Genomic DNA, 24,450 nt, shown 5'->3' with positions numbered 1-24,450 from the left:
AAAATCCCATGGACAGAGGAGCCTGGTGGGCTGCAGTCGATGGGGTCACAAAAGAGTCAGACAACTTCGCAACTAAACAACAGTGACCCTTTCCTAGGTTGCTGTGCCCTGAGATGGTCTTGGGATTGGTATCCTTGTGTGAGTGAAGATGAACAATACTGCATATGTAAGTGACTAGTATGAAAAACATGACGAGAGGATGCCAGGCTCGTTTTCAGTGCGGATGGGTGGTGTGACACTCTTAAGTCAGGCTGAGAGGTGCCCGAGGGGAGAGTTTAATTGCATTTTTGTGCAGTAACTACTGGACAGGTGTCAAGGGGTAGCTCCATCTTTCCACTTGGCTTGAAAAAGTATAAGAAATTCTGTCAGGTTCCTATTTTCGACAAAATGGATTTCCATCAATTCACATTTGCTGTAACTGGTGAGTATATGAGTGTGTAATTGAGAACGATGGATGAAATTTTGAGAAAAGCTAAGACGCTAAGACAGAGTAAGTATGAATCACTACATTTTGGGAAGTTATTCATATATTATTTTTTTCTGTCTTGATTTTGTGACATTAAGAGCCCAGAAATATTAACCTATTAAGCAGTTTTGCAAAACTTCCTATTCTCTGCATAATGTTAGCAAGTCATTGGTAAATTTACTCTGCACTGTGTTAAGAAATTTTACCTGGATCTTGAAAGCATAGACATTTCTTGTAGGCAATGAGTCAGTTCAGTTGAAGTGAGAAATACATAAGCTTTGTGGTGCCTGAAGCAGAGGGACTATTTATCAGAATATTATAGGAATGTTTTAGTATTGTGATACTTTGCCTTTATAGATGGCTGTTTTGTGGTGTGGGAATTTTGGTTTACTTTAACACAAACTGGGTTAACTACTTACTTTGTTGGTTTTGCAGGTGTATATAGACCTTAAGATTTTCAATCCTTGTCATGATGTTTTACTTAAATATTCAGGAAGGTCAGGAAAAAGTCATTTGTTTTTAAAATATATTATGAAAAAGAGATTGCCTTTCTGTGAAAACCTGAATAGCTTCCCTAACTATTTCCCTTGGGATTAACTTTATGTAGGTGTTAAGCACTTTTTTGTTTAAACTGGTATCTATTATGGAAATATATGCTTAAGTGTGATGGAAAATCAAATAAGTGGAAGCCTGTGACATTCTGTGGGAAAGGCCAACAGAATCTCTAAATTTGGGGATTCTATGGATGTGTGTAATTGACAGAGTAAAACTGCCTTTGTTCCATTTTGGACTATTTTTTTTCTCATCAGTTTAGAACTTCAGGCTTTAAAAACAGAGCATGAATAAATGTTAGTTGGTGGTGTGCCTTGGGCAAACTGGTGTAAAAATATTGCCTAGTGCTGTGTTTCCTTGATCTCTCTTCCACCTACTCAAATCCTATTTTAAGGATAACCTCTTTCAAAAGAACTTCCTAGACAGTGTGACTATAACTTGTATTAAGTTCCTATCTTATTCTTCTAGACCTGTCTTTTTGTTAACTAAATAGCCTTTATCTTTTTATTTTCTGCTTGTTGTTTTATTTCTTTCTGACTTCTTGCTCTGTCTCCTCGCTCCATATTTTCCTTTTCTTCCATTAACCTCACTCCTGATTTATGCTGAGATGAGGTAGAAAGGGACAGATAGACAGAGATTAATATTCTGATAGAATATTAATGGACCGTAGTATGGAATGTAGGAAAGTTCATGGAAAAATGCACAGCTGGGAAAATGCAGGATTCAGTGTGCTTGCTTGTACATGTATGTTTTTTGGCTCTTTCGGAGTTACGAGGACTCAGATCTTGGCCATGTTTTATTGTTTCTACATCACAGTGCTATTTCATGCAGGATTAATAGGATAACAGAACTTCAGTGTTTCCTGTTTGATCCTTGTCTGATGTATAAATCATCTCTATAATCATCTTTCAAATGATCACCTGAACGTGGATTCTGTTATACAAATTCATTTAGTGATAGAAGAGTAGCAGGTAGCTACTCAGTGAGATTTTGATGACTTCACAATGACTTGGAACATGCTTATATTAGATGAAAACTGGAAAGCACATTAATTATGACAACTATTAAAACCCAAAATTGAATATATGCATATTGTTAAAAAAAATGGTTTCAGGGACTGTGAGTGAACATTTTAATTCTTATTTTTCCAAATGTTCCATACTGTACATACACATATGTATGTACATCTATAACTTTTGTGATTTTTTTTTTTTTATTGTTGTGATTTAAAAACCGCTTCCAGAGTGGATAGGCACAGGGAAGGCACCCCTCATACCCTGTGATGTGCCTCTTGCTTCTGGCCCTGTTGATAACTTCCACCTCCAGCTTTCCTCCTTTGGACTTTAAGCTTTTGTTTCTACTAATAGAAAATAAATTTACACTTACAAAAGAACAAGAAAAAAGCTGTACACTTCATTAGTCTATATAAAAATAGCTTTGACATGCAATGGCATAATCCTTAAATAGAAAGAAAGTCTTGGGAAGGTAAGCGAGATGTTTACTTTTAGAGGTGCTTTCTAAAACCTCGTACATGAAAATTGCTTTCTGTAGGTAATACTATCTTTTCTAAGCATTAAGAATTAAGCTTTTTGTGTTTTTTTACAGAAACTTTACAAGAAGTTTCTAATTAATGTGTGGTTAAACTTAGGTCATGGGTTGTGTGGAAACACATTCTAAGGGCTTTGAAAGCCTTTTTAAGATAATAGGAAATGTGTTTTGACTCAAATTGTGTCCAAGAAAGACAAAAGATTAAAAACATTACTGCATATTACCTTTCTGACTTAAAAGATACACTCTGGGGAGACCTTGAAAACATCTTCCTTTACTAGATTCTAAATATAGAATGATGTAATCACTTGTATTCTGTATGAAATATGCAAATGTTCTACTCCATCTTTTTTCTGCATATAAAATCAGAAATATATCTTTTAAAAGTAAAAATATTGATGTTAGATTTAGAAATCTGACCTTTGTCAATACTTAAAACAGTTCATTTAATTATGAAATATAAGTTTGGGATTTATTTTTCTTTTTTGAATTTATGTAGGTGCCTCTAATTTTCATAGACAGAAAAAACACAAAAGGAAAAAATGTCATCTTTATATAACTATAGAATTTTTCTTATCTTGACTGATTTTTGTTAGGATAGAAGTTCTGAAAAATTAAGTTACATAATGTGTTTCAGGTTCATTTATCAAACCTGAGGTTAGAACGTACAGTAGTATGAATATTTGATGTCAAAAGATGAATATACACATTTACTGCTAGCAAATGTTACCATCTTAAATAGTAGATAATATCACCTGAAATCTGAGATGTGTGCAAAAGTTGGACATAACGTGAATTTCGAATAAGGATGCAATGGTTAGTCCATATTTTCTCAGAATAGCGTTCTCAATCATATAAAATTCTTCTTAAGCTAACACATACATATCTTTCACAGTAGGACTGTATGCAAGCCCATACTAGATTAATTTGCTGTTAACAGTTTCCTGCTTATTAGAATTAGCTTTAATTCTGCAGTATGATGGCTCAGTGGCTAAAGAATCCGCCTGCAGTGCAGGAGACTCAGGAGACGTGAATTTGATCCCTGGGTCAGGATGATCCCCTGAAGAAGGAAATGGCAACCCACTCCAGTATTCTTGCCTGGGAAATCCCATGGTCAAAGGAGCCTGGGGGGCTACAGTCCAAAGGGTGGCAAAGAGTCGGACATGACTTAGCAACTAAACACTCAACACACGTGTTATGCTCAATGAAATTTATCATGTTATAAACTATTAGCGAAAACATATATACCATTCTGTTGTATGCTTTTTATGACAGTTATGAAATTGTCATTTGCCATTTGGCGTAGTTCAATCAGTATTATCATTAGCTGAGAGCTACTGCTGGAATGTTTTTGTGGAGCTGTGTGCTAATACCGTATGGTTTTCAGAAAGTTGTTTGGTTCCTTGTTGGATTGTCAACTATCTCAATTGACATTCTGACAGAACTATCTCATGCAAGGAAGTCTGTGGCACTGATTAACTTTCCAGAAGACCAAGAAAGGACCCAAGTTGAAGAAGATGAGTTTGGTTTCTGGGGATTTTCCCAGTGGTATAAAGGATATCATGGGTTGCCTTTGTATGTAAATTTGCAATGAAACCCTAGAACTTCTTGGCTGAACCTGATTTAGTTTGTATGATGGCCTGGGAAGCAGCCCCAGTGATTAAGACTACAACCTATCACTGACATTAGAATAGAAGCTTCTTATGCAACAGTTGTCTATAAATAACATTTAAGACAGGTATGTATGGCTAACAAAGATTTTCCAAAAAGCACCTAGGAAGTGGATAAACAAATGTGATTACTCATTGATTCAAAAATGCCAGTTGAGGTTGCCTAGGATCTCCCAGTGCTGTGTTTGAATGCTGAGTCTGTAAGGGTAAAGGCCATTTGGAGATACTCTCTGGTTCTATCCGGGGCTTCCCTGATAGCTCAGTTGGTAAAGAATCCACCTGCAATGCAGGAGACCCCGATTCAATTCCTGGGTTGGGAAGATCCTCTGGAATAGGGATAGGCTACCCACTCCAGTATTCTTGGGCTTCCCTTTTGGCTTAGCTGGTAAAGAATCTGCCTGCAATGCGGGAGACCTGGGTTCGATCCCTGGGTTGGGAAGATCCCCTGGAGAAGGAAAGGCTACCAACTCCAGTATTCTTGCTGGAGAAGTCCATATACTGTATAGTCCATGAGGTGGCAAAGAGTTGGGCACGACTGAGCAACTTTCACTTTCTGGTTCCAAAGCAGCTCACATCATCTGATATTAGGTAATCATGGTATGTTGGTGCATAGCTGGAAGATTAAGGATAAGCATAAGGATCCTGTAGCCTTTGGCAAAAGTTCTCAAGCATTGCTGCATATTATTGATGGATGATGACTGTTTTTTGTAGCGTAACAATAAATAGCAATGATACCTACATGTCTTCCCACAAAGTCATTTGGCACTGAGAACATCATTATTTTGCTTTCCTCATTAAGCGTTCTTCAAGTCTTTCAAAATAGTCTTGTTTACATGGTTGAAGTAGTCAGACCTGTGTGAGATGGTCAGATGTGTGATTTGACTTCTTTCCTAAAGAGGAGCCTCCTCAGGATGAAATTAGTTCCCCCACAAGGATATAGTGACCAAAAAGGTATAAAACTGTGTCTTACAGAAATTTAGCAAGAGTATTTGTTCCTCTTTGAGGAACTCTGTAATTATACAGATGTCAGTATAACTATAGTTGGATTTAGCTATTATATCAGTTTAGTAGAAATAATGTCCTTTTTCAGAGGAGAAAATGTGAGATCAGTCTTAAATATTCAGTTAAAAGAAGTTGTCACTGAACCAGTTACATGTACATGTGGGTTGTGCATGTGGGTTCCATCGCTTCAGTCACGTCTGACTCTTTATAACTCTATAGACCGTAGCCTGTCAGGCTCCTCTGTTTGTGGAATTTTCCAGGCAAGAATACTGGAGTGGGTTGCCATGCCCTCCTCTAGGGAATCTTCCCAACCCAGGGATTGAATCTGCATCTCCTGCATTGCAAATGGATTCTTTATTGCTGAGGCACTGGGGAAGCCCTGTACATCATTTTTGAATCCCAATTAGATGCCAGTGCCTTGTACCTGCAGTTTGAAATTCTTGTATCACTTTCAGATTACTAGCGTGACCCTGTTTTTAGGATTATAGGTGTAATAGCATATTTCAGTGAAATCCTGATTATAATATTAACAGGGTAGGAATCTGTAGTAGGCTTTCAGAACAATCTGTATTGGTCTGGTAAACATGAACATCTGAGCATCTGAGCAAAGGAGAAAAAAACGTGAAATCAGAAATTGTATTTTAAGATTCACAATATAACCTACTCTGAAAACAATGTGTTCTTCAGGCCTTCCCTGGGGTTGCTTACTTTCTAATAGCTATTCCTTAAAGTTAGTCAAGTACTTTATAACACATGTGAAAGTTGTTCCTAGGCATTGGACTCCTAGGAACATTTTCATGATTGTCATTGATTGCCTTGAGTTCCAAGCCTATACTAGTCTCTTACAAGTAAGGGTGTCTTAGCATTGTTTGGTGTTAAAGCTCGATACAGTTCCAAAATGCCAGATGACATTGAGACATAAACAGTACAATTCAAGAATGTGCAAATTCCCATTAGAACTCAGTGAACTTTGATTCTAAAGCCACTATTGTCATGGAAACCAAGATTTTCTTTAATAATTACTTTTAAGAGCAATTACCTTTATCAACTCTAGGAGTATAAGCCTCTCAGAGCTCTGTTTCTTAAGTTTAAGTTCCTGTTCTTGAATAGAATCATGTATGCAACTGCCTTTCATTTCCTTTTTTTTCACTATACATATATATTTACTTTGTTAGATTTGTACAATTTTTTTGTAAGTTTGTGGGTGTATATATATATATATATATATATATATATATTTAATGCAACTGCCTTTTCTTAATGCATGTTCTATGATTGTAGATGAACTGAAAAGCAAAATTAAGTGTGAATCCATTGAAGATTATTTTATACTATTTCTATTGTAGGTTTTATGTTTGGAAGTCCTCTCTTAATCAATACTTCAGGTAATAATATGTTAGGATTAAATGCAGAGGATCCTACATTTCCTTTACCCTAACCTAAAAAATACAATTTATTTATAAATTGTCAATATGGTTGTCCACAAAAGTTGTCTTTAGTGGGAAAGTGAGTTTTTATTGTACATGAGGTGATTGGCTTTAATCACATAATCTGACACATACAGGAACACTTCTCTGGAAGGCGTTTGCTAAGTGCTCTGATGGCCTGAACTGACATTGAAATTACAGAGACTCTTCGGTCCGTGCCAGTGCCCTAGCCAAGGGCATCTGATGTCCTTTGGATGTTGACCAAAGGACCTTGTGCCAATAGATAAAATAAATTTACAAGAATATTTCAGAGAAAGGACCTCATGGTAGACTCATTCTCACAGTGATTTGACATGGTCCTGGTTCCATCTAAAGCCTCTGTTGCAATAATCACAGCTCTGTGACGACTATTTACAACCCACACATTGCCAGACATTACTGTCTCTAAGTCTACATGTGCTTCTTTTGGATTTAAATAATTTGTGGAATTTATCCAACTGTCTGGGTAAAGCTGCAAACCTTGTCATCGACAAGCAAAACAATAAACTAAAATGATGATGCTGGCTATGGATATTATATTGTCAATTGATGGAGGAATTAGCTGGCTTCTAGTGAATAAAATAATTAATTTTACTTCATTAAGTGGAATCTACAGACATGTCTTATCTTTTCTCAATTATATCACCCATGTTTTTACTTTTCTTTTGTTTCCTCATTGCCTAGTGCCATAAATAATTGGTAAATATTTTTGAATAAATGAATATGTTGAAGATATACTTTTTAATTAAAGTACAGTTAACATACAATATTATTAATTTCAGTTGTAAATCATAATGATTCAACATTTAAATATATTATAGAATAATCATCCTGATAAATCTAGTAACCTCCTGTTCTATACAAAATTATTAGAGTATTACTGACTATATTCCTTTTGCTGTATATTACATCCTTGTGACATTTATTTTATAAGGAAATTTTTGCTATATATTACACCCTGGTGACTTATTTATTTTATAAGGAAGTTTGTACTCTTAATCCCCTTTATTTATTTTACTCAGCTCCCTCCCCTTCCCCCTCTACCAACCACTAGTTTGTCCTTTGTACCTATGTTTTTGTTTATGTTTTGCTTTGTTTATTTTTTAAGTTTCATTTATGAGTGAAATCATATGGTATTTTTCTTTCTTTCTGACTAATTTCACTTAGCATAATACCCTCTAGGTCCATTCATGTTGCAGATGGCAAGATTTCACTCTTTTTTATGGCAGAGTAATATTCTATTGTACATGTATCCATTTGTCTATTGATGGGCCCTCAGGTTGCTTCCATATCTTGACTATTGTACATAATGTTGAATTGAACATAGAAGTCCATGTATCTTTTTGAATTAGTGTTTTTCTTTTTTTTTCCAAATTTGCGCTTGTTTTTTTTCTTTTTTTTTTTGTCATACATTGATATGAATCAGTCATGGATTTACACGTATTGTTTTTTGGATAAGTACCAAGAGGTAGAACTGCTGGATTGTATGGTAGTTCTGTTTTTAATTTTTTGAGGAATTGCCATATTGTTTTCCAGATTGGATGCAGAAGCATATATTAGAGTGTAACTGTTTTATATTAAGCCTGGCATTTAAGAGATTTATAAAATCCTAAAACAATGCTTGTCTTCTCACTAAATCTTTGTTTTGGAAAACATAATTCTTTTTCATAAAAATGTGTTAACACTTATTGTTATTTTTATGTGATTAATCAAAACATTTGAGAGTTAGAAATTCAACCAAAAATATAAGTATCAATAGTTGTAATTCACATTCCGATGTTCCTGGATGTCCTCAATATTTTTTGAGACTGTAAACTGTTTTTGAGATAAAAAATTTGAGAGTTGCTGACTCAGAGAAATATATATTTGTGTTTGTGTGTATGCTCAGTCACTCAGTTGTGTCCCACTCTTTGTGACCCTATGACTAGCCCACCAGGCCCCTCTGTCCATGGGATTTCCCAGGCAAGAATACTGGAGTGGGTTGTTATGTCCTCCTCTGGGGATCTTCCCGACACAGGGATTGAACCTGTGTCTCCTGCATTGGGAGGCAGTTTCTTTACCACTGAACCACCCGGGAAGCCCATATTTGTGTGTACAATAGCAATAACCAACTGTAATTTAAAACAGAAAAAAAGTAAAATATCTAAAAATAGCCTTATAGGTCTATGTGAAGTATAATAAAAAATGCTCTTGTTTCAGAATATGAAAGGAGATTCAGAAATTGAAGATTCACACCATGTTGTTTGATGGGAAGTTTCACTATCCTAGTGGTATTCCTTTACCTTACTTAATTTATAGATTACACATACATCTAAACAGCAAAAATATTTGAAACCTGTGAAGATGAAAATTGCTATAAAATTTAACTAAATAATTCTAAAGTTTATGCAAGAATAATAGGTTAGTAGCTGCAGAAAATATTTTTCAAAGAAGGATTATCAGGAAGACCTGCTTATCTGATATTATATTTATAGTAGAGAGTCAGATAAAGAAAATCAGTGATCTCACAACTAGCTTCATTGTGTGCTATGCATATATGTGTATATTCATGTGCATTTAATATATGTTAAAGGAAACATAAGCACTCAACTTCGCTCACAATAAAGGACACATAAATGTAAACAATTCCTATCAGTTCGGTTAAGATAAATTATTAATATTAGAGGTAAATTGCATTTGTAAATTACTGTGGGGGAAATTATAAATTGTAACTGCCTTCTTGGATAGCTACTTGCTACTATACATCAAGTGCTTTAAAATATTCATAATCTTCAATGTGGCAAATTTATTTCTAGTAATCTCTTCCACAAAAATATTCAGAAATGAAAAAATATTTATACACAAATATGTTCATAACAGCAGTTTTTATAATAAGACAAATTTTAGAACAGCATGTATGTCTACATATTGGTCTATGATTAAGTAAATATGATAATTGCAAGGAAAACCACATGTAGAATAATATTAAATAAAAATAGAGAATACATTTCATATAGTGCATAAGTCTGGCTATGTATGTATGAATGCCTGGAGTAGACACCTTAATACATTAACTGTAGTTGTCTCTCAATTCTGGAATTATGAATAATTTGTATTATCTTCTTTATTCCTTTCTGTATTTTCCTAAACTTTTTAAGCAATGAATACATACTGTTGTTAAAGTAAATAAAAGCTTACAATTCAATTAACTATTGAAGTTTCAACCTATAGATTAAGACAAGTCAAACAAGTGAAATTTTATATTGCATTTCAGCTCGAGATTACCTGCTCTTTTACATCTGACAGTAAGTTCTTTGGGTAGCACGTCCATTTTCCCAGTGTAGTTTTCATCCATTTTCCAATAAACTGTATGACTTTAAACAAGTCACTTTATCTCTCTAGGTCTTTAATTTCCTTTCCTTCCAATTTTAAAATCTGGAAATTACGTGATAAATATTTAAAAACTATATTTCCAACAGAAACGTCTTTTGCCACAATCTATATGTATCTCTTTCACGGTACATTTTCTCCTTATTCTCTTCTGTGTTTGTGTTTCTGGAGCTCTGTCTTCCCTCCCTAACATCTGATGATTGAGAAGGGATTATGAGATCATCTTTCTGTCCGTCTCCCAGTATTACTACTCAAGGCAGCATCTAGATTCTAGTGTTCCTGTATGAATATTGTTGACTGTCATTTACAAGTCGTTGGTGATGTACACTGTCATAGAATTTATAAAAATCTGTAGAGATTCTAAGAATCTCGATATCAATGGATTGACTTAAGCTTGATGGTGAAGGGCAATTGCCTGTTCCTTGTCATCTTAGCCTGTTTTGTTGGACCTTACTGAGTTTATCATGAGTTTGAGCAAACTCCGGGAGATGGTGAAGGACAGGGAAGCCTGGTACACTGTAGTCCGTGCGGTCGCAAGTGTCGGACACGACGTAGCGATTGAATAATGACAACTGATTTTATACTCTATACTGTTGTACACAATACAGGATTGGATACTTATATTTACCATTCAAAATGACTAGCATTTTGGAAAAACTTGTTTTTTTTTTTGATGAAGCTATTATACACTACTTAAATTGTAGTTGGCGATCTGATATTTTTAACTCGGTGGTGCTTATTAAACTTATTGCTGAATTTAGTTGTTAATTCAAATAAATTGCTAACAATGGTACTGGATGACATTATGAATGCATATCATAACACTATATGATAAACTTAATGCAGGTCCATTCTCTTGATATCAAATAAACTTCTCTTATAATTTAATGTATTAAATTCTTTAGTGTAAAGTTTTAATCTATAGTGTATACTTTAAATGGAAGAGTAGACCTTAGAGTTGATGCTCTTTGATGAATTGTTTGTCTGGGGGGGAATATATGCTGTTTGATGCCTCCATGTGATTCATGTATACTGATAAATTTCTTTTTAAACTTGCAGCAAATAGTGGCAGCAATAAATGCAGGGATTATACCTTTAGGAAACACCTCCAATCAAATCAGTCACTGGGATTTGGGAAGTTCCTTCTTCTTTGCTGGCACTGTTATTACAACCATAGGTAGGAGACAACTTATTTTGTTGTTTAATTTTGGTACAGCTTGTGAGTTAAAATTCATTTGTTTGAATTTTTTTTTTTACAGTTGGTCAAAATGGTCCTCTCAAGGTAGAAAACTAGAGTCTAGTAAATTGATTCTGAAAAGAGAATTTAAAAGTTTGAACAAAGGAGTGATGAAAATGAATTACTGATTCAGAATACCGAGTTGTTTAAAATCCACCCAAAACTCAGGAACAGTTCAGTTGAGTCCTTTGACTAATGGACAAGAACATCAAGAAATGGCTTGACATGATGATTTTGGTGGAGGGGACAAGTAGTTTAAAAATTTCCTGCATCTTTGATTCTTTAGTACAGAAAGAAATGATTTGAGTACAGTTTTGACATTCTTTTTATGAAGTTCTTACTGGATATCACTTTGTTCAACTTATAAAATTTAACTCTACATTTTAGCAGATTGTTCTATTCTTATGTGGTTGTCTATTATGATTGCTTTAGACCTTTTTATGCATTATGTTTTTCCAGTAACACAAATCTGTAAAAAATTAACAGTGAAATATGAAGATTACAAAAGGAATGAAACTTTAAGCCCTTGACCTTTTATCTTTTAATCACGTTGAATGTCATAGTGTTTGAAAGTGGAACATGGTCTCTTTTTTGGGACTGACTGCATCCACTCAGCACCCACTAGGCAGCAGAATGGGTACATGTAGGCAATTTCTCTGCTCTTTTTCTTCAGTGCCCAAGAAATATTCCGAGGATATAAATGCAGACCCCATAGTGAAAGCTATGCTTCCCCTGCTGTGAGAATTGGGAGGGGTTACAGCTATCTTATTTCATGGAAGGAGGTAGGTTTAAAGCATAATTTTCAACAAAGGGAAGAAAATGGACCCATCACAGGAATGCAGAAAATATGTGTGCGAAAGGAATTCTCCTGCTTGTGATGAGATTTCCTCTAATGAGCCTGACCTCTAATTTGGGCATGTGAATTAATTTTCTAAAGGCTTTAATTTTATTGTTTGTCATTGGTAGATCATGAAGTGCCTACAGTTTTCAAATGAGTACTTCTATCAAAGTCCTGAATAAGAGAACATGGGCAGTTTATGGATGAGCTCTTGCTTAAATTTTCCTTTGAGAGGAATTTGTAGTGTCCTGTCATTATGTGGATCCACTGTAATGCCTTTTTGTGCTGAATCACTTGCCAGTGAAATACATACCTTAGCATGTTGATGTTTGCCTTTGTTAAGAGGTCAAAGAACTGTGTTTACTCTTACATTTCCATCAGCTAGGTCAAAAGTTGTGTGGCTGTGAAAATCTGGAAGAATGGCAACCTTGATTTCTAACCATAATAATAGGTTAACTCTGGAGCTTAGACAGCTTGGCCATTTCTACTATGGAAATAACTGTTTATTGTGTAAACTACTTAGAGTCTGGAAGGAAAAAAAAGCTCACAGACAGAGTGAGAATGGTTTGTTTCTGCCCAGTGAAAACTCAAAAAGTCCACGTTATAGCTCATCATGACCACCGCTAAATTATTCTCCAAGAGACTTAGTCATTATACAGACTTACTGTTGCATCCTATGTTTATAAACAGTCTCATTTTTTGAATCCCAAATTCAGTAAGTTTTGCAGACATATACTTCAACACATGAAAAAAAATAAACCATTATTACCAGCCTTACCCCAAATTATAGCCATTAAGCGCAGTAGCTGATTATTTAGGTTGTTTAGGTAGCTCCCTGACAGCCCACATCTCTTACTGTTCTACCTCAGGCTTTAATCTTAGGTTGATTAAGTCATTCTAGGTCACTGACATTTACTCCATGGTCTTCTACTCTAAGGTCAAGGCAGTCTCCTCTGACCTTAGACTAGTTTTATGGTCTAGGGCAAGATAAACATTTGGGCTTTTTCATAAGTCTCCATTTGACATCCAATTAATTATTTAATAAAATTCAGTGTAATTATTAATATTGCTAATGATAATAATTGTCTGACCTTTGAAATGGTTTTTAGAAATTGAGGCAATTGTAACCTCTAGCACTAAGCTGCACTGCATTAGTTGTTTAAACAATAAACTTGAGACCGTCTGGGAGGATCCCTTTCAGTGGCTTTTTGTAGGGTGCCTGATACAGACAGTGTTTCATGGAGCTGCACTGGCTGATACTGTCCCAGATTTTTCTACTCGTTGTAGACAATTTATCTAAGAAGTCAGAGTGACCCTTACTATTCATTACAGATATGCTCAAGAGAAGTTCAGTTATACAAAATAGAATGTTAAAATTTAAGGCCTAATTTAAGAGAATCTCTTCATATATCTGCATGCTCTTTCCAAAACCATACCCTTCCAAACCCTTCACAAATTCCATTTCACAGTGGCACAGATGAACGTACATTCTCGACTACTCTTTTTCTCTCATTCCTTACTCCCAGTTCATCCGTCAGCCCTGCTGGCTATGCCTATAAAGGAGATCTAGAATTTAACTACTGCTCCCCATTTAAACTGCCACCATTTTGGCCCAAGCCAGCATCATCTCAGCACCAGCATCCCTGTATAGAGAAACCTTCAGCTCAGAAATACTCTCTGGATTCCAACTAATTCAGAGCAAATACTGTTCTCCATTGCTTAAGTCATCTAGTAAGATGCAAGTTTAGGAATTTGTGTGTGTGTGTTTGAGTCTTTTCTGTATCCCCCAATGCCTGACACATACTGGATGCTTAATAATTATTTTTGGAATTAAAAAAACAGGTGGAGATTCTAAATGAGATGAACTAAAGCTTGTTGGAAATTACATAACATTAAGTTGATAACTTATTACACTAAATTCTTAATTCCTTAAACAGGTTACTAACATTTTTGTTCATTTATTTATTCAGTAAATAATAAAACATGATTTGTCTGCTACTGTAAAGATAAGAGGTAAATTATTTGGGCCCAAGTGGCACACAGACTAGTCAGGGAGATCAGTAGGCAAATTGTCATTTACCATATAGCCTGCCAGGTGCTATGGTTTAAGAGCATTTAATGCGAATGTACTGGGAAGATCCCCTGGAAAAGGAAATGGCATCCCACTCCAGTATTCTTGCCTGGAGAATTCCAGGGACAGAGGAGCCTGGTGGGCTACAGTCCACGGGGTCACAAAGAGTTGGACACAACTGAATAACTAACACTTCACTTCAGGAAATTAAAGACATTAATAAAATGAGGGCTTTGTAGGCATCGGGGGTTCATGTGGGAAAGATTAGGGGCAACAGAGAGTATGAGCTATTTAGGAGCTGTTGTTGAGTCGCTCAGTCGTGTCCAACTCTTTTTCAACACTATGGACTGTAGCCCGCCAGGCTCCTTTGTCCATGGGATTTCCCAGGCAGAAATACTGGAGTGGGTTGCCATTTCCTCCTCTAGGGGAATCTTCCTCACCCAGGGATCGAACCTGTACCCCCTGCATTGCAGGCAGATTCTTTACCACTGAGCAATCTGGGAAGCCCGTTTAGGAATTACAGGCCATCCAAAATGGTTGTTTGTAATTGAAGGGATTCATCTTTAGGACTGTGTAAATCAAGTCAACATAGTAGCTCCTACTGAAATCTATGCTACTTTTGCTGCTGCTGGGAGTGTAAAAGGAAACAAGAACACAGTTTTGGTTTGCAATCTAATTTGGGAGATAAAATTTACAGTTAGGAAATAATGGAATAATAACAGAAGAAGGTCTTGTAGAATCAAATATTACATGGAATGATGGTTTCAGTGCTAAAAGAAGAGAAAAAGGGAAGAACATGTGGGCTAGAATGGGGAAAGCTTAATTAGAGAAGTTGAGTTTGAGGTATGCTTTGAAGAAAATGTTTTGGTTTAGATTTGGTGGAGGGAATAAAAGCCTCCCAGTCTGTGAGACAGCTAAGTAAAAATACCAAGAGAGAATGAGCCTGACTTATTTTGAAGACAGAGAAGTATTTGAGTAGACCAGAGGAATTGTTTAACTGAGTAGTGGGAAATGTTATTGACTGATTGAGATGGGAAGAATACAGTTGAATATAATTTGGTTTTTGAAAAGCTTGGACCTACTGTACTAAGAACAAAGGAATAATTTTTTTTTTTTTTTGAAAGTGAGTTGATAGGTTAAAGTAACCTTAGAAGATGCATCTGTCTGGAATAGAATATGTGGAGACTGACAGTGAGGGAACAGTTAAGAGGCCTTTACTGTGATCCACAGAAGAGTCAGAGTATTGACTGGGAGAATTGGAGCTGGTGTTGAGAAATGGGATTAGGACAAAAGATTGAAATAATTAGATGCAAGAATCAACAGGCCTTGGGGAGTAATGCAATGAAGAGAGAGGTGTCAAAATGTTGACTATTGAACATTTTTCAGACAAATGTCAGGCAGCAGGTCAGTACAGTTCATAGGTAGTGCTAGTTGATGCTGTGAAGAAAAAGAAGTTTTAAAAAATGGTCAATTAAAAAAAATAAATTGATTTTTTTTAAATGGCCAAAATTTTATACATGTTGTTGTATTAGGAAGCTTCATTTTAGTTGTTTTCCTTCCTCAATTTTTATTTGTTGGTTTATTCTTTAATTCAGAGAGACTAGAAAGACAAGGTAAACAGGCTCCCTCCTGGAGCTCTTGGCTTTGAGGAAACCCAAAATCAGTCAGTGCCCTGAAGAACAAGACCATTATCAATGGTGACAAGTGCTCCATAAGAAGTCCATGTGCGTGATGGAGAGTCAATGCTGGAACCAGAGCAAGGAGTAGGAGGTGCTCTAGAGCAGACTGGTTCAAGAGCTCTCAGAGCAGTTAACAGTTAAGATGACACCTAAAGGATGAAACAAAATCAGCCAGGGAATCAACATATGTGCATATGTGCTCAGTCGTGTCCAACTCTTTGCAACCCCATGGACTGTAACCCAGCAAGCTCTTCTGTCCATGGAATTTCCCAGGCAAGAGCACTGGAGTGGGTTACCATCTCCTTCTCCAGGCGGATCTTCTTGACCCAGGGCTTGAACCCATACCTGCTGCAAGTGGCAAGCCTTGGCAGATGGATTCTTTGCCACTGAGCCACCCATGAAGCCCAAGTCAGGAAGAGAAGAATGCAGAGATGAGTTCAGGCAGAGGGCACGGCTTGGCAAAGATGAAGCAAGGTTAGCACGATGAAAGAGGGCCGGAGCATGCTAGGACCTGGTAGTCGTGACAATATCCTCAATTCAGTGGGAAGCCAAGGAAAAATTTCAGCAGAAGAGAGTCCTAATGTGACTCATGTTGCTGTTCAGAGGGCAAAAGGGAAAGCAGGAAGGCCATTGAGAAGGTTATTGCATTAATCTGTAAGAGAGATAGCAACATGGATCAACCTAGAGACTGTCATGCTGAGTGAAGTAAGGCAGGCACAGAGAAGACAAATGTCATATGAGATAGCTTATATGGGGAAGGGAATCTAAAACAAAAGCATATATATGAAATGAACTTACTTACAAAACAAAAGTAGATCATGAATGTAGAAGACAAATTTATAGTCGCCAGGGGATAAGGGAAGGGAGAGGGATACACTGGGAGTTTGGGACTGACATATACACACTGTCATATATAAAATAGGTAACTAATAAGGACCTACTGTATAGCTCAGGAAACTCTACTCAATACTCTGTAATGGCCCATATGGGAAAATAATCTAGCAAAAAGAATGGATATATGTGTATATATAACTGGTTTTTGAAATTGACACAACATTGTAAATCAACTACATTCCAATAATTTTTTTTAAAAAGAGAGTTTATGAATGGAAATATACTTGTCTCTGAGAATGGTGCTATGGGAAGTTTAGTGTTTTAAATTTTAAGTTATTTTGAAGCTAATAAGAAATCACTTAAACTCTAGGAAAGTCTGTTGGCAAAAGTGATGTAATGGAAAACTGTATTCTATTTTGAGGTCAATTTAAAGATTATAATAAGATGTAAGGTGATTTTGTTCCCAGAAGGCATTAAAATATAATAAAATTTTCCCCAGTGGAAAGTAAATTGAAATGCCAGAGCCAGGATTTGCCCAAGCTTATCACTGAATCATCATGGTCTCTGAGTGTCAGAATGTGAATAACAAGATAGCACTATGGTCTATAGCAGCTTCAAGATCTCAAAGCATCATGTTAGGTCTTATGGAAAACATTTCCTCGGAGTAATGTTTCTTCTATTTACAAAGGACTCTTGTTTCCTTCCCCTTGAGTTATAGAGATTGGATTCAGGTATATAATTTCTGTGTTTAGTTTTTCTGTATTTTGAACCAGCCACCGAGTCTCTCAATTTCCTTTTACCTTGATTGAATTATTGAATTGCTAACGCTGTTAGGACAATGGTCACAGATTTTCTGCAAGCTCCTGTTTCACCTGTTTAGCATAAAGCTTACTTGAGTAGACAAAAAAGGAGAAAAAAACTAGAGAGTGGTTTAAGCAAACAATTCCAGATAAAAAGAAAAGGTCAGTTTTGAAAATGCCAAGAGTATGTTGAAAAGTGTAAAGCCTTATACATATCTTTAGCAGGGAATCTAGGATCTTCCTGTTGGACATGATAAAAAACCAAAAAAAACCAAAAAACTATAGCTTAAAAGATGAGGGAAAAGTTGCAAGAGCTTTTCTGTACAATTTTGTTATCTCATGAAACCACTAACTGAACTTGGAAATGAGCAGACTTAAGGCAGTGGGGTGTAGAAGTTTACAGCCAGCATTTTCCTGGGGGTGATGTCATTGCAGCTTTAGTTGTTAGGTGCTATTTTATTTATTTGGTATACTCGAATTTGATGGCATTTCGCTAGTCTCTTGGATATTCTCTGAGAACTGCATATTGGTTTTTGGGAACCCATTTTAAAGGAAAGCTGAACTTTCAGGCAGCTTAAAAGGTGAATTATCTTGCAAGGTGACTTCCAGCTCTGACTCCACAATCTCCTTGCATTTTTCTTTATACCAGTCTGTTAAAGTAGATTATTCTTTTTCCAAAATCTGTAATTCTAATGCTGTGCAGTTGAAATTCAGAAGTTGAAATTAAGAAATTGTTTTGGGTCATTGATGCTCAGTTTCTCTTCTCATCTACTAAAATTAACATAAGGAAAACCTGTCTCAAGATATTTATATATATACGTGTGTGTATATATATATGTTTTCTGACCTTTCAAAATCTTCACATAGGTTTATTTTCTAAGTTAAAATGCATTTCTTTCTCAGAGAAGAAAAATGCCTTCTGAACAGTAGTTAAGTTTGTAGAGTGTAAAATTATATTTGATAGACAATAAAGCAGAATTTTTACTTAAATAGTGTTAAAGACTCTAAAGCAATAATGAAATAGATTAGTCATCATCTTTTCTCATTATGTATGTTAGTATGTATGGTAGTCAGCCACAAAGAGGTTTAATTCAGAGCACTGAGTACTTAGAATCCCATGCTAGTTGGAAGGAGTGTTATGGATGTAGTCTTCCCAGGAGTGAGGCAGTGTTTATTATTATTATTTTATGGTAGTAGAATGCAGAGCAAGAAAGTGTAGATATAAAAGAAACTGGAAGTGCCAGTGAGAGGAGGGCTATGCTATCAGCATAGTAGTCATCCATATCGTGGGTGTATTCAAGGCAGAAATTGCTTATATTCTATAACAAAATAAACTTTTATGCATTTCTGTCTACTTTTGAAAAGTTTGCGTTAACATATTTTTAATCTTCTGGAAAGCAATCACTGTTAAATGGTGTGATTGTGAAATTACCTTAAAGTGGAAGCAAAGAATTGTCATGAAGTTCATGCCCTGAATAAACACAGAATCTATTTTAAACCTTGTCTTTTCTCCTTTCCCAACCACTGACATGCAGCACGTTTGTCATACATTATAGGTTTTAAAGAACATCTGATTGACCCCTAAATATGCAAGTATTGCTCAGAATGTGATTAAAACTATAGGTGGGATGATTATCAGAAAAACATTTTTTTTTAAATTGTCTCAAGTACTGCATTTGATAGGGAAGGAATGTAATACAATTTGTCTGGGCCTGTCTACTTTAAGCTAGTAATTATACTACATATTTGTTTTCTTCCCAATCCTTTAAAAAAAAAATCTAGACTTGTGCAATCTTACTCTTGGAAAATTGGCATTGTTATTTATGTGGTACTGAAATTATAACATGATATGTGCAAAAGAAGTACCTGTGCCAAATGAGGTTCATGAGTAATTATTGTGGTTTGTGTGCACATAAGATACAATGCAAATAATTAATTTTAAACAGAAAAGAATTCCAGGCAGCCATCTTTTGGTTCTAAAGTACCACTGGAGGAAATATTGATCATATAAACTTTTGTAAATAACAGTTCAGTTCAGTTCAGTCGCTCAGTCGTGTCTGACTCTTTGCAACCCCATGGACTGCAGCACACCAGGCAGCCCTGTCTATCACCAGCTCCCGGAGTTTACTCAAACTCATGTCCATTGAGTCAGTGATGCCATCCAACCATCTCATCCTCTGTCATCCCCTTCTCCTCTAGCCTTCAATCTTTCCCAGCATCAGGGTCTTTTCCAGTGAGTCAGCTCTTCGCATCAAGTGGCCAAAGTATTGGAGTTTCAGCTTCAGCATCAGTCCTTCCAATGAATATTCAGGACTGATTTCCTTTAGGATGGACTGGTTGGATCTCCTTGCAGTCCAAGGGACTCTCAAGAGTCTTCTCCAGTACCACAGTTCAAAAGCATCAATTCTTTGATGCCACAGGTCATCAAAAATGCATGTTAATTACTAGTCTTAAACTTCTTTCCTTATTAACTTTATTTTTAAAGCAAAAACAACAAACCTGTGGACAAGTTTGGTTGATATGTTGTGCCTTTCCTCTCTAAGTTTAAGTTTCCCTTATTGTAGATGCTAACAAAGAATTTCCAAAGGCAAGCAGCAAGAGAAGGAAAAAGAAAGAGAGAGTATGGAATAAATCATGATCCGTTTAAGTAGCTTCTGTTCAAAGAATACAGGTTTTAATAGGTAGATGACTTAATAGAAACTCTGTTTAAATTTCATTTGATGCATAAAAAAACAGATGTAGACATGACCTCCTAATAAATATAAAACTGCAAGTCAATGAAGTTCTATATGTATTCATGCTAGTTTTACTTACATTGTACCTCTCAGAATGAAAATATTTCTCCCTATTTTTTTTAAAGAAGTGATACAGCAGAAGGAACATCAGATTTCATTTCAGAGAATTTGTTTAGGTTTGTCTTTACTGTGAACTAGGGTTGTGTCCGTTTAAGCAAATCACAGTTCTTCTATTATCCTTAATTTTCTTCTTTATCAAAGAGGGCTAGTGTTTCTCACAGTCATAATTGTTGTGAAGGTTAAGTGAACATGTATGAAAAGCAGTTTGAACACTGGATGACAGTATAATAAATTGAAACTGATTTTGTTACTAGGGTAATTTTATTTTATGATTAAACTTTATATTAAATTTATTTATGTTACTAATGTTAACAAAGAAAGTTCATACTTTCTTAAAGATTTGCTCCTTTCATTTTAATTATTACAATATTTATAATGTTGCCTTCACACACTGAAGGTGTGCTCAAACCAGTTATTCTCACAATGCTCAGTGTTAGATTTGACTAGTTTCTTCATCTGTTTAATTTGTAGTTTGATCTAATGAAATGAGTTGATTTTAATGATATTTAGGTGATCTAAAATGTGATCATGAGAATAATATATAATGAAGCAAGGTGTTAACTATTAGTTGAGAATAATAAAAGTTAATGAAAGTCGGACAGTCATGTCCAACTCTTTGTGACCCCATTGACTGTAGCTCACCAGGCTTCTTTGTGCATGGGATTCTCTAGGCAAGAATACTGCAGGCCGATTCTTTACCAACTGAACTACTATTTGTATAAATGTTTTTTTTTTCTATATCTTTAAAAAAATATCTGTGCCTCTATATTTAGTATCTGCCAAGTTATTTTCTGTAGTAAACAACCCTCACATTTTGCTGGCTTTACAGAATAAAAAGTTTATTTCCTGATCACATTGTATGTCCAGTGTGGATCAACAGGAGGGCCTTGCCCGTTGTCCTTGCTCATAAGAAGGAGAGCATGAAAAACTGACCGCTGGCTGATCATGCTTTGTATGTGTAAACACACTGTTTTTACCAACATGACATTGGCCAGATTACCTTCAAGAGTATAGGTGGGGAAGTGCTCTCCCGCCCTGTGATCAGAAGAACCAGGGTATTTTGTGACAGCCCTAATAACTTCCACAAGCGAATATACTAGTTAGATACTTCCTTGAATGTTATTTGATATTCAAAGTAATTAAACATGATAACAAAATATATTTTGTATTTTAATTCGCTTTTTCAAATTGTGTCTCCTTAACTCCATCACTGCAATAGGATTTTCATTTTTCACATCTAATATTGTGCTACTGAAGGAGATTGTGTTCCAAATTTACCTCCCTCTGTAGTGTTTCATCAGTGTCACTATCTCAAAATGAAAATAAGAATCAATATATAAAACTCTAGGTTTAGTTTCTTGGCAGAGATTTTGCCCTCACTCATTAGTGATATTGCATAGGGGTTCCATTAGCGTTTACAGTACAGTCACCTTTTGATATCCAAGGATGAATTGACTCCAGAACCCCCACAGGTACCCAAATCCATAGGTACTCAATTCTCTTATATAAAATAGTATGGTGTTTGTATATAACCTACAGATTATACTTTAACCCATATACTTTAAATTGCTTCTAGATTAATTTTAATACCTAATGTAATGTAAATGCTATGTAAATAGTTGTAAATATAATATAAATGCTATGGAAATAGTTGCCAGCATTTGCCAAATTCGTTTTACCTTTTGGAACTTTCTGGAAATTTTTTTTCCAAAAATTTTTTGCTCCATGGTTCATTAAATCTTCAGACACAGAAACCAAAGATATGGGTTGGAGGGCCAACTGCATTTTATTAATGATCACTTATCAAGGTCAAAATTATGATGATACAAAAACAGTAAAACCGTTTAGGAAAGTAAATTAAACAACTGAGTTTACCTTTGATGTAGAAGCGAAATAATGCAGGGGTCAGTAAACTATGACCCTGTGGGCAAAATCCAACCTTCCTTCTGTTATGTAATTAGAACACAGCTATGTCCACTTATTTTAGTATTGTCTTTGGCTACCTTCATGCTATAATGGCAGAGTTGAGTAGTGCATCAGAGGTTGTATGGCTGCAAAGCTGAAAATTTTACTATCTGGCCCTTTATAGAAAACATTTGCCAAGCACTGAACTAAATTTAGAAAAGAACATAAAGCAAAGAAAAAAATACAGTTTATAAATAGAAGACCTGGGTTTGTTCTGATTCTAACATTATTCACTGTGTACTTTTGACCAGATCACTGAACATCTCTGAATTATTTTCTCATGTGAATAGTCCATATGATTTCCTAATAAGTGAATAATAGTTGTGCTTCCTGTCTCCCAGGATTTTATGAAAATTCAAAGGATATTTAATAATGCTTAACTACTATGCAATTAAAATTCATCATTTTAAAAGAAGATGCTTTTTTCCTCCATTTTTCCTCATTGTCCAATAAAGGTTGAAATGAGCTCTGTGACTCAAATTCTGTGAACGTCTGGAAGGTTAAACCTCAGGGGTTTATAATCTTATTTTCCAGAGAGATGACCCATAATGTACATTAGATTCTCAAAGTGTCCTGTAATTCTTAGAAGGGTTTAAAACCATTGGCTTGAATAATTTCTATTTTAATTTTTAGACTGATAGAAAGTAACATTTTGTAGCACTTCAAAAATTGAGAAAAAAAATACTGTGTCAGAAACATTGTAGTAATATGCTGGTGTAGATGCTGGCAGACTAAATAACTGCTTAGAAAACTGAATACAGTGCTCAGAAGGAAACCATGTAAAACTACATTTCTAAAAATAAGAAAATCTTATGTTACTGCTGAGCTCTGAGTGATATTATAGTGTCAGATCTTTTCAGTTCTTCCAAAATCCTGCAGATTCTGAATTGTTTTCTGTAAACATGATAAGAAATGTTATGCTTTAGAAAACTAGAGTATTACCATCCCCATCCACGACATTCTGGATTTTAAGAATTCAGCCTTCCTCCTGTTCTGTAATTATTAGAACACAGCTACATCAATTTATTTTAGTATTGCCTTGGCTATCTACACACTGTGATGGCAGAGTTGAATAGTACAACAGAGGCTCTTTGGCCTGCAAAGCCAGAATCTCGAAAAGAATACGCACACACACTCGCACACGTGTGTAACTGAATTACTGTGCTGAACACCGGAACTGGCACAGCATTAGAAATCAAGTATGTAAGCGTCCTAAGTTGCTGCAGCCATGTGCAGCTCTTTGCGACCCTGTGGACTGTAGCTCTTCTGTCAATGAGATTCTCTAGGCAAGAGTACTGGAGTGGGTTGCCATTTCCCCCTCCAGGGGATCTTCCCAACCCAGGGATCGAACCAGTATCTCTTATGTCTCTTGTATTGGTAGGCAGGTTCCTTACCACTAGCGCCACCTGGGAAGCACCCCGCCCCCAAATCAACTATATTTCATAAAAATTGAAACAAAAACAAGAAAAGGAAAGCATGCAAATATAACAATTAAAAAAGTGGTACTGGATAAAGGAAAAAAAAGACTAGACCAGAAAAATAGGCTGGGAATGGGAGGCACAATTTTAAAGGAGTCTAAAAGACTCCTTCTTTTCCAGTTTTTATATTACTTGTTCTCGCTTTGAATTTGTGTTTCTAAACTGTGAACACAGAGGGTGAATGGGGGCCTCAAAAGTTCTTCCCACTTAATTCAATGTGGGCAGGCTTAGTAGCAGGATAACATAACTAGAGTTAGCTACCAATTAGTAATTTCAGTACACTGCCTTCTACCAAGTGGAAAATCCTCCCATATTCTCTCTCTAGAGGCTCTGAATTGTTATGGAAACAAGGAAATCATGTTTTTATAGCCATTATCCTGAGCTGTCTTTGAGAGTGTCTTGTTGATTTCTTACTAAAATCTTGCATTCCAGGATTAGGTTTTCTATTAGACTGAATTCAAGATAAAGCACTTAATCTGAGATAGTCTTCATAGCTGTGAAGAGATTACAGAAAAGAGAAAAATGTACTCAGAGTTCACATTTTGGGCACGATGAGGCCTTCTTGTAATTTGTGTGTGTGTGTGTGTGTGCGCGCGCGCTCATGATTCAATTCAAGTTCA

At 35.7% G+C, this 24,450-nt stretch overlaps 1 protein-coding gene across 3 annotated transcripts in view; it reads left to right on the top strand.

Annotated features, from left to right (window-relative positions):
- The window catches only part of KCNK2 (potassium two pore domain channel subfamily K member 2), a 121,596-nt gene that overhangs the window by 27,790 nt on the left and 69,356 nt on the right, over positions 1-24,450 (top strand). For all 3 annotated transcript variants that reach the window (XM_061160951.1, XM_061160949.1, XM_061160952.1), the window contains exon 3: positions 11,133-11,250. In XM_061160951.1, the coding sequence (XP_061016934.1) occupies positions 11,133-11,250 (118 nt within the window). The remainder of the gene's footprint in view (positions 1-11,132; positions 11,251-24,450) is intronic.

Source organism: Dama dama, chromosome 14 (genome assembly GCF_033118175.1).
Source record: "Dama dama isolate Ldn47 chromosome 14, ASM3311817v1, whole genome shotgun sequence".
NCBI classification, from domain to species: Eukaryota; Metazoa; Chordata; class Mammalia; order Artiodactyla; family Cervidae; genus Dama; species Dama dama.
The sequence above is the reverse complement of the archived record's forward strand: the minus strand, read 5'-3'. Positions and strand labels throughout refer to the sequence as shown.